Source organism: Myiozetetes cayanensis, unplaced genomic scaffold (genome assembly GCF_022539395.1).
Source record: "Myiozetetes cayanensis isolate MyiCay16 unplaced genomic scaffold, myiCay2020 scf3, whole genome shotgun sequence".
Taxonomy (NCBI): Eukaryota; Metazoa; Chordata; class Aves; order Passeriformes; family Tyrannidae; genus Myiozetetes; species Myiozetetes cayanensis.
In genome coordinates this window covers 45,307,909-45,322,388 of record NW_026087521.1, presented here as the reverse complement: position 1 = coordinate 45,322,388, position 14,480 = coordinate 45,307,909, and the positions used below count along the sequence as shown (strand labels likewise).

General features: G+C 41.0%; 1 protein-coding gene across 1 annotated transcript; it reads left to right on the top strand.

Moving 5' to 3' along the window:
• Positions 1–1,604: 1,604 nt before the first annotated feature.
• On the top strand, positions 1,605–13,418 carry NDUFA12 (NADH:ubiquinone oxidoreductase subunit A12). Its single transcript, XM_050325414.1, has 4 exons — positions 1,605–1,734; positions 5,141–5,223; positions 6,196–6,283; positions 13,154–13,418. Exons 1-4 carry the CDS (start codon positions 1,646–1,648, stop codon positions 13,332–13,334), a joined length of 441 nt encoding a protein of 146 aa, XP_050181371.1. The 5' UTR covers positions 1,605–1,645; the 3' UTR covers positions 13,335–13,418.
• Positions 13,419–14,480: the final 1,062 nt, after the last annotated feature.

The window sequence follows — 14,480 nt, the reverse complement described above, 5'->3', positions numbered from 1 at the left end:
AGCTTTGTGTCACAAGGCCCTATCCCCCACAGCAGTCTTAGTTGAAGAATCATGGTGCCACATGGATCAGTGAAGTGATCCAAGTAATTTTAACCCTTTGGACGGAAAAAAACCATAACAAACAACTCTTATTTCATTGCCAACAGAGAAAATGCTCATGGAATTATACTCACAGTCAATAAAATCATCCCAGTTACATGAATCAGGAGTAGGCTTAGAAACTGGTGTAAGAGTTGAACCTATTCAGTGCTTCCAAAGTAGGCTGACCTAATTTAAACTACACTTCTTTCGTATTCTACACTCCATCATCAGTAGTTCATCCCAGTTTCTGTATATGAAGTTAAAGACAATGAGTGAATTGACTGTAAATTTTCCTCCCCGTTTTCCTGCCTGCTAATGTACACTTATGTGATGATATTTTAATAGATTTAATAAATTTTCTAAGACTTGATTGTGAAAATGCCAATATCCTGCCTCAAGTGTACCGAAACCTAAGACTTGTCACAAAACAGATGCTGTGGTTGGAGGTGGTTGGAGGACAGAGCACACAGAATCAGCAGGGCTTGCATTTTGTGTTTGAACACAAAACTGCTTGTGTTAAAAACTAAAAAATTGTCAATTAGAAACTTCAACCACTAGACTTTATGTTGAAATGTGTGTATTTCCACACTGTGAACTTGACCAACACAGCCTTTCTCTAGTCTCATTTTCTTTTCAAGTTTAACACCAGCTACTTGATTTTTCACTTCAACTCCTGCTTTGTCCCTTCCCCAGCCCCAGTTGCGATACCAACAGTGCCCAGCAGCTTGGCCTCTCAGTGCTGATCAGCCAGTGCTGGTCAGGACTGAATGATGTGTTTACTGGGTGCTCTTCCAAGTTCTGCCTGCTCTGACAAAGTACTGTGCGTCTATTTTTGCTTTAGCCTGGCCTGTGTAACCCTACCCTTGTGAAGGTCAGGGAAGTAGTTGCTGCACCTTGCCAGACCAGCCTTGCAGCAACAGCAAAGTACTCCCAGCACAGAACAATCAAAGATATTTCTTCCTGCTGATGCAGGATCAGGAGAAGGTAATGGCACAAGACATAGAAGGTGGGGAGGAGACGTGGACCAGACAAAAGATACACATTCCTTAACAGCCTGCTAGAATTGGGAAAATCCAGGGAGAGACAAGACAAGACTGAAACTCCTCTGCTGACCATCAGCCACAGTCTGAGTGGGGTGTCACCTCCCCATCTCCTGATTCTTGATCTGAGCAATCCCAGACTCCTTACTGCCAGTCCTGGCAACTCTTTTCTCATCACAGATCTTGTGACATATGTGAAATAAGAGACTGTCAGTAGACATTTCTGTTAAAAAGGGGTTTTCTTCCCCCCTTATCCTGAATGTCTTTGTATCTTGCTGACCTTCACGTGTGAGCCGTAGGCAAATGTTCTTTTTACGGATTATGCAGACTGGGAGCCAAATGGCAGTGTCCTCATCAGAAAACACCCTTCAGCGGCCGCAGCAGGGGCCTGCAGGCGGCAGGCAGTGCCGGCTGTTCCCGGCCGGCCGCTGTTCCCGCAGCCCGGGCGCGGCGGCGCAGCCCGGCCCGGGCGGGGGCGGTCCCGGGGCGGCCCCGGGCGGGCTCAGCGGCGGCCCCGCCCGAAGATGGCGGAGTACGTGCAGGTGCTGAAGCGGGCGCTGAAGCACATCGGCGGCCACGGCGGCGCCCGCGGCGCCATCCTGCAGCTTCTCAGGTACCGCGGGGCCCGGCGCAGGCGGCGGGACCTGCCCGCTCCCCGCTCCCCGCCCCGCGGGGTCACCTTGGCCGGGGGCGGGCGCTGCCCCGCGGGAAGCAGGGCCGGCGCGGGGCGGTCACTGCTCCCACGGCGCTGGCCGGAGAGCGGCGGGCGCTCCCTCACGGCGGGAGGTGCGCGGTGCCGGGCAGGCCTCGGCAGGGGCCGCTCCGCTCCGCCCCGCCCCGCCGGGGGAGGTGCTGTCGCTGTCGCTGCCGGCGGCGGGTGCTGTGCTCAGAGCCGTGCTGGGACAGGGCCCCGCGCGTGTTTGCTCTGCTTTAGGCAGCTTGGAGGGTTCCTCGGCGCTGAGCTGCCAGTGTTGCCCAGGCAGGTTTCCTGCTGTCCAGCCGCCGTCCTTAGTCCCGCTGCCACAGCCGTGTGTGTGCTGTAGCTGCCCCCGGCGCTTCTCCATGCGCCACCGCGCCCTTTGCTCCGCGTCGCCTCAGGCTGGCAGGGGCTTGCTTGGACTGCAAGCCTGGAAGCCGTGCATCTGCTCAAACCCCTCGGTGTAGATCAGGGAATTATTTCGTGTGCCTGACCGGCTCTAATTCCTTAACACCAAACTGCACGTCACGTATGCCTCTTTGTCACTGGGTTGTCAGCGCTGTCCTGCGCTCAGCATTGGATACGCTCTGGCCCCAGTGGCAGCTTGTGCAGAATGACTTGCAGCCTTTGTTTCCGTTCAGTGGAATAAGATGGCTGTGTGCTTTCGTCTCCAAGTACAGAACCTTGCACTTGTCTGCCTTAAACTTCCTTCTTTTTTTCCCCACTGTCATCTCATCTCTTCCTTGTGACAAGTATTTTGAATTGTGGTACAGCGTGCTTGAAGCTGCTCCCAAATAGGAGGGAGCTGCAGGTTTACCAAGGTACTCTTTTTTCATTCAGATCCTTGATGAAATGTGAGGTGGAAGTCTAAATGGTATGTGATCCAAATTCACCAGTGTCAGGAACCTGTATTTTCTTTGTAGCTGGTCCTGGAAAAGTAATAGAGTGTTTACAGTGAATGTTGTAGGCCTGACCAGATGCCAAAAAGCCTTATTGTAATCAATAGCAGGAAGTCAGGAGTACAGGGTAGAGGTGCTTTCCAAATATGAAGTTCCCTGCCATATACTAAGGGCTTTTGTATGTCAGAACAAACAAACCAAACTTTCTGAGCCTTCTTGAAGACTATTTTTTTTTCATACGTCATAATAGCCCCTTCTTTGTTATTTCTTGTAGTTTAAATTGATCTTTCTTGAATGGTTTAAACATAACATTTTGCACAGTTGCTGGTCAGGCCTCATAATTATTTTCATATATGGCTTTAGTAATTGTTTTGTTCACTGAAGACAGCTCAGTTCACCTGCGCATTCAAGAATCAACTTGCCTTTTTTTTTCCCCACATGTCACTTAATTAGCAACTCCCTATTGCCTTGTGACATGCAGGTGATTTCATTGCAATTAGGTGCACAGTGCTTCAGATCTTATTAGTCTCCAGCTGCATCACCTTGTGCTATGACCTTCATACCACTGAATTTCATTCTGGTGCTATCACTACAGCCCTGAAGACAGTACAGAATTTCCTGTACAATAATGTGACCTTCCTCAATAAGGTAATATCATAAGCTGTCAGACCCCTGTGCTTTCTGGAGGTGGAATTTTTGTTTTGGTTTTGTTTTGCTCAGGAACCCTGTAACGTGTTAAATAAGGCTACTATCAAGGCTACAGTTTGTGAAACTTCACTGGTAACCTCCAGCCATCAATGTATTGCTCCTCTTATAATTACTATACATTCTAAATTATTTTCTCCTTTTTTTTATGGCACAATATTGTATGCTTTCTGAAGTTAGCTTCACTTCTGGGAGGTCTCAGCTTTGCATTTCAAGCCATTAAGTCATCTGTCCCAGCTCAAGGAATAGACTTGGTATTTAAAGGAAGAGTAATCATGGTGTTCTTTCTTGCAACAATTGATATGTTTAAGAAGTAATTATTTCTTGAACTCGGAAAAATTATTTCCCACAGTCAGGAGACTCTTCCTCTGAATTTCCCTGCTTTTTTCCTACATGTTTTCTGCTGAGGTGGCTACAACAAGTTTATATGCAGTAGAAGTCAAATTATTAAGAGTCTGTGTGGCTGGAAACGTTCTCCTTATTCAAGTCTCAGTGAAAGTTGCTGGAAAATGTCCTCTGGAAGCCATAAATATCTCTTAGTGTCCAATATCAATATTCAGGGCATGAAGTCAGGACAAGGGCACAAGAACCCTTACAAGAAATGGAAGGGAAGAAGGAAGGGAGAGCAGCAGTGAAATGGCTCTTCTTTTTCTGAAGCTGGGAACTTGGGCTTGTATAGCTGAGCTAGAGGTGTCTGAATGTTTCTTTGACAGAGAAGAGATGTGTCAGAGAGTCTTTCTCCCTGGGACTACAAAGGTTTCAAATGAGTACTTGGTGAAATGATTGTTGTTTTCACACATCCCGAGAGAAAAAGACGGTAGCTAAGTTCCTAGCTGTGGAAGTATGCATGTACACATCCCTTCTCTCACTTGGGACTGGTTTGAGAGTGTATATAGTACTACAAACAACTAAAACCTGTGCAAGTAAACTTTTCCTTATGTAACTCTGCCTGGGATGAACGTCAGCAAAAAGAAAAGCAAAGATGCGGATCCGGGGGAGAAGAGCACTTCAGTAATTTTAAGGTTTTATCATTAGAATGTGAATCATATATTCAGTTTTATTATTGATATGTACAGTAATGTTAAAGCATTTTGTATAAAGAATTGAAACAGGTACATACCTTACCTGGGTCAGTGTAAGTCTCACAGAGTTGCAGGTAAATGCTTGCATCTTTCACAATTATACGAAAGTTATAAAGTAACAATTGTACCTTACAGTTTAGGTATTTCCTTGGCAGGCAGCTACAATAGCTTAATATATTACTGTTGCTTGCTTGGAGGTTAGTGTCCACACAGATGTGTGAGATCTCTTTAAGCTGCTTCAGTGCTGACCACCTTGTGTGGCAATTCAGGCTGAAATGGTAGGTATGAGTAGCTGAGAAGGATGGTAAGGTCTTCAACTAAGTGAATTAACATGGTACTCTGGGACTCACATAGTATTTAAGGTTTTGTGGGTGTTAAATTGTTATATTGCAGAGTTGCTTCATCTTCCACTTTAGAGAGCTTTTAAATAAATAATAGTCCCCAAAAGCCTTTTTGTATGACTTTGATCAGCGGGGTGCGTATTAGTTGCAGGAATTGCTGATTATGTTTTGCAATCCTTAAGCTTGAATGTTTTTTTAGGAGTTGTCATTACAGAATTTTACCAACCCCTAGGAAACCTCTGTCACTTCATTCTGAGATGACATCAGTTGAAACTCTTGTTTTGATAATTCACAGGGTCAATGATTTGAAGACTGGTAATCTGGTAGGAACTGACAAATATGGAAACAAATACTATGAAGACACAAGAAACTTCTTTGGTATGTTCAGCTTTTACAGAGCTTGTGTGGTTTCTGCTAGTGAAATAGAACTTGTTGCCTGCCTGACTTCCTTGCACTTAAATTGTGTGGATCTTAGACAAGGGACTCACAGAAATGCTTTGACATCTTCTGTTTCTCTGCTGTATCCCTCAGTTCATTTGCAAACACAGTCAATCTGAAACAATAAATATGGGGTAGGTAGAAGCCAGTAGAAGCCAGTGAGGTGCTCTCCATGTAGATGGAGCTATATGATAATATGATCGAGAGCTGAATTTGGTCCTTGACCTAAAAGCTGATAACGTAACAGGTGGGGGAAGAAAGAGAACTGCCTTTAAAATTGCCTCACAGCTGTACTTACTTGTATGATCACTGCAGGGCAAAGAAACACAGGTTAGCCAAAACTTCCTGTTATCTTAAGTAACTGGATTTTAAATAATGTTTGTGGAGTACTTAATAAGGCAGCACCTGAAGCAATGCAGGTGACACAGAAGTAGTTGACACTCTGGTTAGTCTAAGCTACCTGCTGATTGTAGGTTACCTTGTAGGGTAACCAGGAAAAACACCTTCTGGTTAGCATTGCTTGGTAGTTTGATATAGCTTGAATTTAGTTTAATCATAGGTTATCAATAGCAATGTCCTTTTGGAAAAGACTTCTCATAATGGAGAAAAAAATCCCCAAACCTGTTTCTCTGCCTGAAAACTTTGTAAGTTCCGATTTCCCATTACTTATAGAATAGTTAATATTTGCCTCCTTGTGAGAGGATTAGATTCAACCATATAAAAATACAGTAACAGTAGAAATACAGAAGACTTGGAAAAAATAGAAGCTGTACTGACTGTAAAATGAGTGCCCATAATGGCAGATACTATCACTCAAAATGTTTCTCCTTGGTTTTCAAGAATTCTCTCCTTTATATGAAAATAATTAATATTTTTTTGAGCTAATACAATATTTCTGTTTGTTTATTTAAGGTCGACACAGATGGGTTGTATATACTGAAGAAATGAATGGCAAAAACACGTTTTGGGAAGTTGATGGAAGTATGGTGCCCCCTGAATGGTAAACCATTTAGCTTAATTATATGGACAGACACCAGTTGTTTAATTGCCTGTATATTTTCTTGTATTACAAAGCAGAAGATTAAAAAAACCCAAAGTTTTCATGGACACAGCTATTCTATGTATGACCAGAAGGCTTCAGACTTGTTACTTCATAATGTTGTGTTGCTCACTGTCCTGGTAGATGCACTTGCTGCTTTTTGGAACGAGAAAAGCATTTTGTCAGCCAGATTGAGCAGGTTTTCCAATTTTCCTTATTAATTGTGATTCCCTGTTAATGCTTTGGCAAAGCCTTGAGCCAACAGAAGTAAAAAAAAAAAAAAAATTCTCTTTAGGCAAGAACCTAAAGAACACGAGGCAATGATGGAACAACATTCCTTAATCTACAGCCATTAAAAGCATAATTATTTCAATTTATATACGTTGATGTGATAATCAGCAGTAAAGGGCCAGGATGGTCTATATGTTGACTATTACTTAACTATAATTTTTATTAAGGTTTTATTTTCTGTTCATGCATCTCAGTAGTAATTCTGTACAATCTTGAGTTCCAGGTGGCCTCTGGCCACACAGCTGTTAATCCTCTTTTTGTCTTCCTAGATAACTCACACCACATAAAGTAACAGTGTATGCTAGTAAAAACAATCTCTGCGGTTCTTGAGGAACAGGAGTAGCACTGCAGCCCCAAAGCAGCAAAAGGTGATATGAAGGAAGAGGTGTTTGGGTAGACTAAGCATTAGCATTAGCAAACACTGGGTTTTATTACTCCTGTGATGCCTGTTCTGTGCCAAAGATGGGATTGATTATATGAACTCCTAAACTGTGGCTCTCAGTAGAATATTTAAGAAGTGTGTGGGTAGATTCTCTAGGTAGTCAATTTTGTTTCAGACTCTCCCAGCCCTATAATTATGGTTAATGTGTTTAATGCTTTTTTCTGTCTGATTAGGTAAGAGCTGAATAGCATTGTTTTTTAGAAGTGACATTAGAATCTCCAAAACCAAGATGTTCATGCCTTATTTGCATAATAATTGTTGTTTGGATCTAGTTTTTATCCTTTCACTGTTAGCCTCTGCTGGTTTTCAAGATGGTCCTTATTTTGAGGCAAAGGTTTCATTTTTTTTCCTTTGCTTGTGCTTATGCGATGTTTGTTTCCTCTTTACAAACCTCAATCAAGGGTTTCTTTCTGCGTTTCAAAGGGATCTTTCAAGGGTTAAGTAGCTTGTTTATTTCACAGAAACTAATGAGGTAGAAAAACTTGTTTTCCTATCAATGTGGAAAAAATTGCTCTAGAAGGAGCAGTAAACATTTTATTATTTTCAAGACTGGTGAGTGCAATGAGGCATGAAAGGGTAAACAGTCCTGTATTCTAAGGTATTTTTGTCAGGAAACTTAGTTGTGCAGTACCATTCAGGTTTGTTGGTTTTTTTTTTTTGCTTATCAATTTGTATGTCCTGTAACAATGTGTGTTTATACTTATGCAGGAATCCTAGCTTTGTGACACATTTAAATCGCTGATGTGTGTTTCCATACTGCTTAGATACATCTTTAAAAATAGAAGTATTTTGACTGGGAATAAATTGTGTCTTCTAAGATTTTTTTTTTTAATTATTATAATTATTATCTGATGCTATATTGTCTTAAATTTTTAACATTGCCTAAGCTTCTGAATTGAGAGTTAATATATTGTACAAGGTGCTGTCAATATAACACTAGGGTTGTACACCTGCACAGGTTTTTCCACAAAACCTGAATGGTTATTTTGAACCCAGAAATTTGTTGGAAATAAATTAGACTGTGTGTAATTACTTCTATTAACAAAGGGATTAATGAATATATAGTATAATAGTATGATACACAGTTTTCATCCTTGTGTCGACTTGGAAGTATATAAAGTACTACTGTAAGACCTGGATGTCTAAACAATGTTTATTCTAAACAGTGATTTTTTTTTTTTTTTTAACTCCAGGATGTAGTTGATTTAGCTCAGTGGAGCATTTAGTGGGTGTGTTGTTGTACCCACTGTAGGTGGAAGCAGGTTTTACCACAGTGTTAATGCTGATGTTACTTCCAGAAAATATTTTGCAACTGTCACTCCTAAAGATGACACTTTGAACAAAATCAAGGTTTAAGACCAGGGCTAACTTAGAGTTTTCAGGTTTTTCTTTTTTAAATAGTAAAGCTAAGTAGTTTGTAATGATTTTGTAGTACTTATAGAAGTGCTACTGTATTTAGGATTATACTGCTGATTATCTTACTGATTACACTCTTACGCAGAATACACTGCATTTTAAAGTATAATTTTGCAGTCAGTTGTGTGTCTTCTGGATTGTGGAATATGAATGATTATTCAGATACAATGAGGTGAACCTCATGCATGATGAACTAGAAAAAAAAAACATTTTAGTATGTTGAAAAGTTTTGAAAAGAATTGGAAAAAAATGCTACCCTTTACCTCCTGTCAGATACTAAAGAAAAAGGAAAAGCAGCAAGAAAAAAACATCTTATATGTAATAACATATTGTTGTACTGTTTTTAGGAACCAGTGTATATTTTCAGTATTCTGAAATAATTGATGTAATGTCTCCTGACAGCGGAGGTACTGAAATTACAGTCTGAAGGAAATCGAAGTGTTGTTTTGACATATGTCTACTATGCAGGGAATCAAGACTGTTGCTTTTCTAAAATGTTGCCTCACCAGAATATGTAGGTTTGTGGTTTATTCTGATTTAGTTGTGTTATTTAACCTCTTTCTTACTCTGGGTTTTGTTGTCTTCAAAATCCAGGTGTTGGTATCTGCTTGTTGGAGACAAGTTAATTAGATTTTTTTTGAAAAATGCCTTCAACACTTGCCTGAGGAATGCTTAGTATTAACTTACTGTAATGTTATATGAGATATTTGGCACATTTTTTTTCCTTTTTACACTTTTAAACAGAAAAAACAAAATACTTGTTTTGTCTCCTCCTGGTCAGAGTATGTTGTTTGCAGGAACTCAATGCTTCCCTTTTTGAACACGCTGATCAGGTGTGCTGATCAGTATAAAGCACAGAGGTTAAATCCACTTATACCAGTGCCTGTGTGGACACTGTTTAGTGCTTTCATAGATGTTTTCATTGCAGAATCACTCTGATCATTGGGCTGTGTGTTTAAGCTATTTGTTTAGTGTATTTCTGGCTTAATGTACTTTGGTTTGTATTTTGGCCAGATACTTCACAAAAACAAATTGACAACTGGTTAAAGTGTACACTCTAGTTAAAAATAAGTTGTTCTTTCAATATCATCCTGTGGGGAAAGAAGAATTGTAATTTGAGAATAGTTTTTCTGTTTTGTAGGGACACTTCATTTTACCAGCACTGTCCTTAGTAGCTGTCCTGTGCTTCAGTGTTTATTTCCCTACAGTGCAAATCTGACATCTTTGGGAGGAGTGTCAGGAGTGCTGACTTCATATAATGAAATACTTCAAGTTTACCTTCAGTTTAATGATCTGCATCCTCTCTGTTAGTTGATCTGACAGCTGAAGGAGAGAGGAATGTAGCATCTCAGACTTGAAGTGCCAACACACTAGGAAATGTAAGGAAATGTGTGATTTTCCTGTAAAAATGCTGCTTTTCAAGTCTGCCTTCAAGGAAAACAGAACAAAAAGATTGCAGAAAAGGAAGGGGGGTAAAATTTCCATCCTTCCCATAGCTTCATAATAAATTTGTGGGAGTTTACAACTAGATTAAATGCTAGTTTGGTGTTTTCAGGTAAATGCCATCTCACAGCTATACAATATCTTACAGTAGCATGCATGAGAAATTAAAGTTATCTGTGATGTTTAAACAAACACAATTCTTGTCCCTTTTTCCTTCTCTCCCCATTCTTTTCTGCACTTTGACCCTAATGCACATCTTCATTTCTCTTGTCTCATTGCAACGTGGTGAACTTGTTGAAAAACGTGGATGTTAACGAGTTGGCAAACATCCTCAACTTACGCAGGCTGTACCTGAACCTTGCAGATGCACATATGGTAGTAGCTACTCAGTTTGTGTAGCAGCAGTTCTTGTTTGACAGCTTGTACATCATATAATTGGCTCCGATCCCTTGTAGCTTCAGACTGAAATCCACTTGCTTTTAAACATTTGTTAAGACTCAGGAGAAAATTTTACACGGTCTTGAGAGAATTTGAAGATACTTTGAGGTCTCTTTCATCCCTTCACTCAAGGAGAAGTCCAGAGGCTTTGCTGGCCTCACTCTGCTTGGTAGTGACTGCTGTCTGATTCAGGAAGCTGCTTCAGCCTCTTCAGAGCTTCTGCTACCCTCCTGATTTTCTTTGCTCTATGTAAGTTTTCTGCTTTGTAGGTTTTAAGTCATTAATTGCTTTTGAAGCCTATTTTTCCATGCATGGATTTATAGGCAGAGCTGGTATAGAAATGTGGCCATCTGCAGGATGTCATATCTCTTTATTCATGCTGTTCAATCTAGTGCATGAAAAGCTTTTCTTGAGCATCTGGGAGTAGTCTATGAGACATCAAGGCTTCAAAAGATTCTTTGAGGAAGGTTGTCAAAGGGAAAGTCTCCCCAAAATAAAGTTTTCAAGATTTTAAGTGGAGAGCGGGAGCTTTTGTTTGAGAGAACAGCTCTGCACACCAAAATGTTCTTGTAAGTCACAGAAAATCCTGAAAGTAAATATACTAATTACTCCAAAATACTGTATTTTAAAAGACTTTATGGATGGAGTCTTAGAAAAGCTGCAAAACAATAGTTTAAATGACAGATTTAAGCCAGTCTCTTAAATAATACTGTGAAACCTTTCTCATGTTTCAAGGAATGAGTGTATGATATTAAGCACACTTGTAGTGATAAAAGTGCCAGACATCATTCAAGCTTGGAATCCGTTTGATTTCAGCTGAGCATTAATACAGTTCTTGTGTTCCACCTGCTCCAGCCTGTCTTTCAGGGGCCTTTGTAACTTCATTTCTTCTGACAGTTTTCTATTTGTTCTATTGGTGTGCGTGGCTCTTGGAGGAGGATGAGGACGGTGAGGCATGGTGACAGATGTGTAAAGAGGAATTTGTGTGCAGGATCCCTATCCACTGTTAGCAGAAGCATCGCTAGGTGAAGGTGTGTGAGTTTAAGTTGCCTCTATGTGTGTCGTGGTTTAACCCCGGCCAACAACCAAGCTCCACACAGCCCCTCGCCCCCTCCCCCAGCAGCAGGATCAGGACAAGAATGGGAAATGTAAAAGCCAGGAAACTCGTGGGGTGAGATGAAGACAATTTAATAGGGAAAGCAAAACCTGCACATGCAAGCAAAGCAAGGCATTAACTCCCTGCTTCCGATGGGCAGGCAGGGGTTCAGCCATCTCCAGGAGAGCAGGGCCCCGTCACGCGTAACAGTGACTTGGGAAGATGAATGCCATCAGTTCATTAGCCCCTCCCTTTCCCCCTTCTTCCTCCAGACTGATATTCTGAGCATGATGTCTTATGGTCTGGAATGTCCCTTTGGTCAGTTGGGGTCACCTGTCCTGGCTGTGTCGTCTCCCAGCTTCCCATGCACCCCCAGTTTCTTTGCCAGCATGGCAGTACGAAAAGCAGGAAAAGCTTTGTCTCTTTGTAAGCCCTGCTCAGCAATAACAAAAACATCTCTACGTTATCAACCCTGTGTTCAGCACAAATCCAAATCACAGCCCCACACTAGGCAATGTGAAGAAAATTGCCTCTACCCCAGTCAAAACTTTCTTCAAGTGAGATTTTTTTTTTTTTTTGTCCTAAAGTTATAGCCAAAGTTGAAAGGATTAGCAACCTTCTGTAGAGCTCTTCAGATTTAGAATATATCCATCAGTCTGTTTCTCACCACTTCTGCTGTGGTTTTGTTCTACTGTATAAATTAAATATACTGGATTTGTTGCTAAAGGCTGAAGATGCAGTTTTTAGGCTTTCTAATACAACTGGTAGACTTCATATTTTTAGGTCAAGTCTTTCCAAAAGCTGATTAGCAAAAGTCTCTTTAATTCTTCCTCAGTAAAAAAAAAAATACATAAGCTTGCAAAAAAACTCTTCACTTTTGTCATAACTGTCCATACAGTATGAAGTACATGTGAACTAGCAGCTAATTAAAATATAATTCAAATATGAAAGTTGCTTTAGGCATTGACATAGAAATGGGATGTCAATTCAGTTAGTCCCTGCTGTAGTGTTTCAGTAAATTGTTAGGCAATATGCTTTGCTTGATGATTAATGTTGCATGCACAGAGAAGGATTGACATTTAGTTCATAGGTAAAGGCTAATCACTGTAATCACTTGGTAATTACCTTATTGCTGATTGGTATTAATCATTTTATTGTGCAGTCAGTAAACATTTACATGCTTGTTTTAGGTGTACTTGCATCGTTAATCCATATCCCAAATTGTAGTCTCACGAATGCTTTGGAAATGGTATTGCAATTGTTGTGCAGCGTAGTCTTCTGGTAATTAAAAACAAAACAAAGCCTCAAAACCCAACAAATCAAAAACCCAGAGAATAAGACCAAACCTTGTGGTTTTGTCATTCGTAGGGCCTGCCTTGACCTGGCTGCCTGGTGAAGGCCATACAAACATGTAACAGTGTACTCTGCTTAAATACTTGTCATACAAACAAACAGAAATTTGAACTCAGGTGTGCTACCAACTGCTTGGAGGCAGAACTCTTATTTATCAGTTAGGTTTGTGTAACTACTTTAAATCAGTATCCTGTAGTCTCATTCAAAGCCACACTGGATTAAAATCATTTTTCTCCTCTCTCAAAATAAATACTTAGTGTCTCTTCAGAGGAGAACCCTTGGGAGTCAGGAGATTGGCTTGCTGGAGATCATGTAATGTTCCTTAATAACAATGTGTCTTTTTCCTCTTAAGGCATCGCTGGCTCCACTCAATGACGGATGACCCTCCAACTACTCATCCACCAGTTGCTCGTAAATTTATCTGGGAGAACCATAAATTCAACCTGAGTGGCACTCCTGGGCAGTACGTGCCTTACTCTACTACTCGCAAGAAGATCCAAGAGTGGATCCCCCCTAAAATAGCCAGCAAATAACAGTAATGTGACTTGCCTCAGCTTTGGCTTTCAGCATAAACTGTATCTTCACTGGTTTGTTCAGAATAAAAGCCTCCTACAACAGCTGTAGTTTAGTTTATTGAATTGGAGGGGGGGAACACTTGAGAAAACATTGGGAAGAGGACAGAATACATGACAGGTTTTAATCTCATCGGCATACCGGGCTTTTTCTCATATCATCAGTGTCCTGTCTTCACATAAGCAGCTCTCAGACTCTTGGCATGATAACCATTCCTGTGACAGTCACTCCTCACATTTGAAATACAGCTTTCTCATGCTTTGATGTTATCCCGTTACAGTCTCTGCATGGCAAATAATGCACTTTTCATATACTTTTTTAGGAGGCAATCTCTTTAAATTTTTATAAGATGAGTTAGAATAATAAGGCAAATCAAAGATTATAGTTTTTATTCATAAAATGTGCATGGGTTATGTGCACGAGTATGCAAAAAGCATTGCTGTATTTCGGTATGGTGTGATACATAATATAAAACTTATAAGGCTACATTAATCAAATGACATCTCACCCCCTAAGTCAGCTCAGTCGTAAGCAGAGGGCCCTCTGTCACAAAAATCTCTTTTGTTGCTTCTGTGTTGCTGAAGATTTATTACAAGGTATTCTCATAGGCCTTTGGAATGGGCTGTTTGTCCTCTTCTGACAAGATTTTAGAGGTCTTTCGGAGTTTGAAAATGGACCTTTTTAAGAGGTAGAGAAGTAAAATGTGCCAGAACTTAGTCTCAAAAATGTGAAGTATTGACTGAGCCGTGACCTGTGGTGGGTTGGCTGTATCCGGCACGGGACAGCCCCAGCCTCTCCCCACAGAGGCCTCTGCAGATTTCACTGCCAGCACCTTGACAATTCCACTCCATGCAGAGGAATCATTGCTGAAGATGACGAAGAAGGGGTTTGGATATATTGCATGCTTGCAGTTGCCTGTCAAGAAGAAAAAACCTTTGCTCCCCAATAGCCCCTGCAGTGGCTGCACTGCTGACTCTACACTGGCTGCTTTTCCTTCATGTGCCTGCCTGACCGGGTCACTTAACCCCCAGTTGCTTCCTTAATAAATCAAGTTCATATTAATTCATTGTTTAAAAGTAGGGGTTTTAGATTTAATTGCTATAAAC

Excerpts from the sequence above, each read along its gene's own strand:
- NDUFA12 (XM_050325414.1), top strand. The coding sequence starts at position 1,646 with ATGGCGGAGTACGTGCAGGTGCTGAAGCGGGCGCTGAAGCACATCGGC. Across the intron at positions 1,735-5,140 it reads GCCATCCTGCAGCTTCTCAG|GGTCAATGATTTGAAGACTG; the intron begins GTACCGCGGGGC and ends GATAATTCACAG. Across the intron at positions 5,224-6,195 it reads AGACACAAGAAACTTCTTTG|GTCGACACAGATGGGTTGTA; the intron begins GTATGTTCAGCT and ends TGTTTATTTAAG.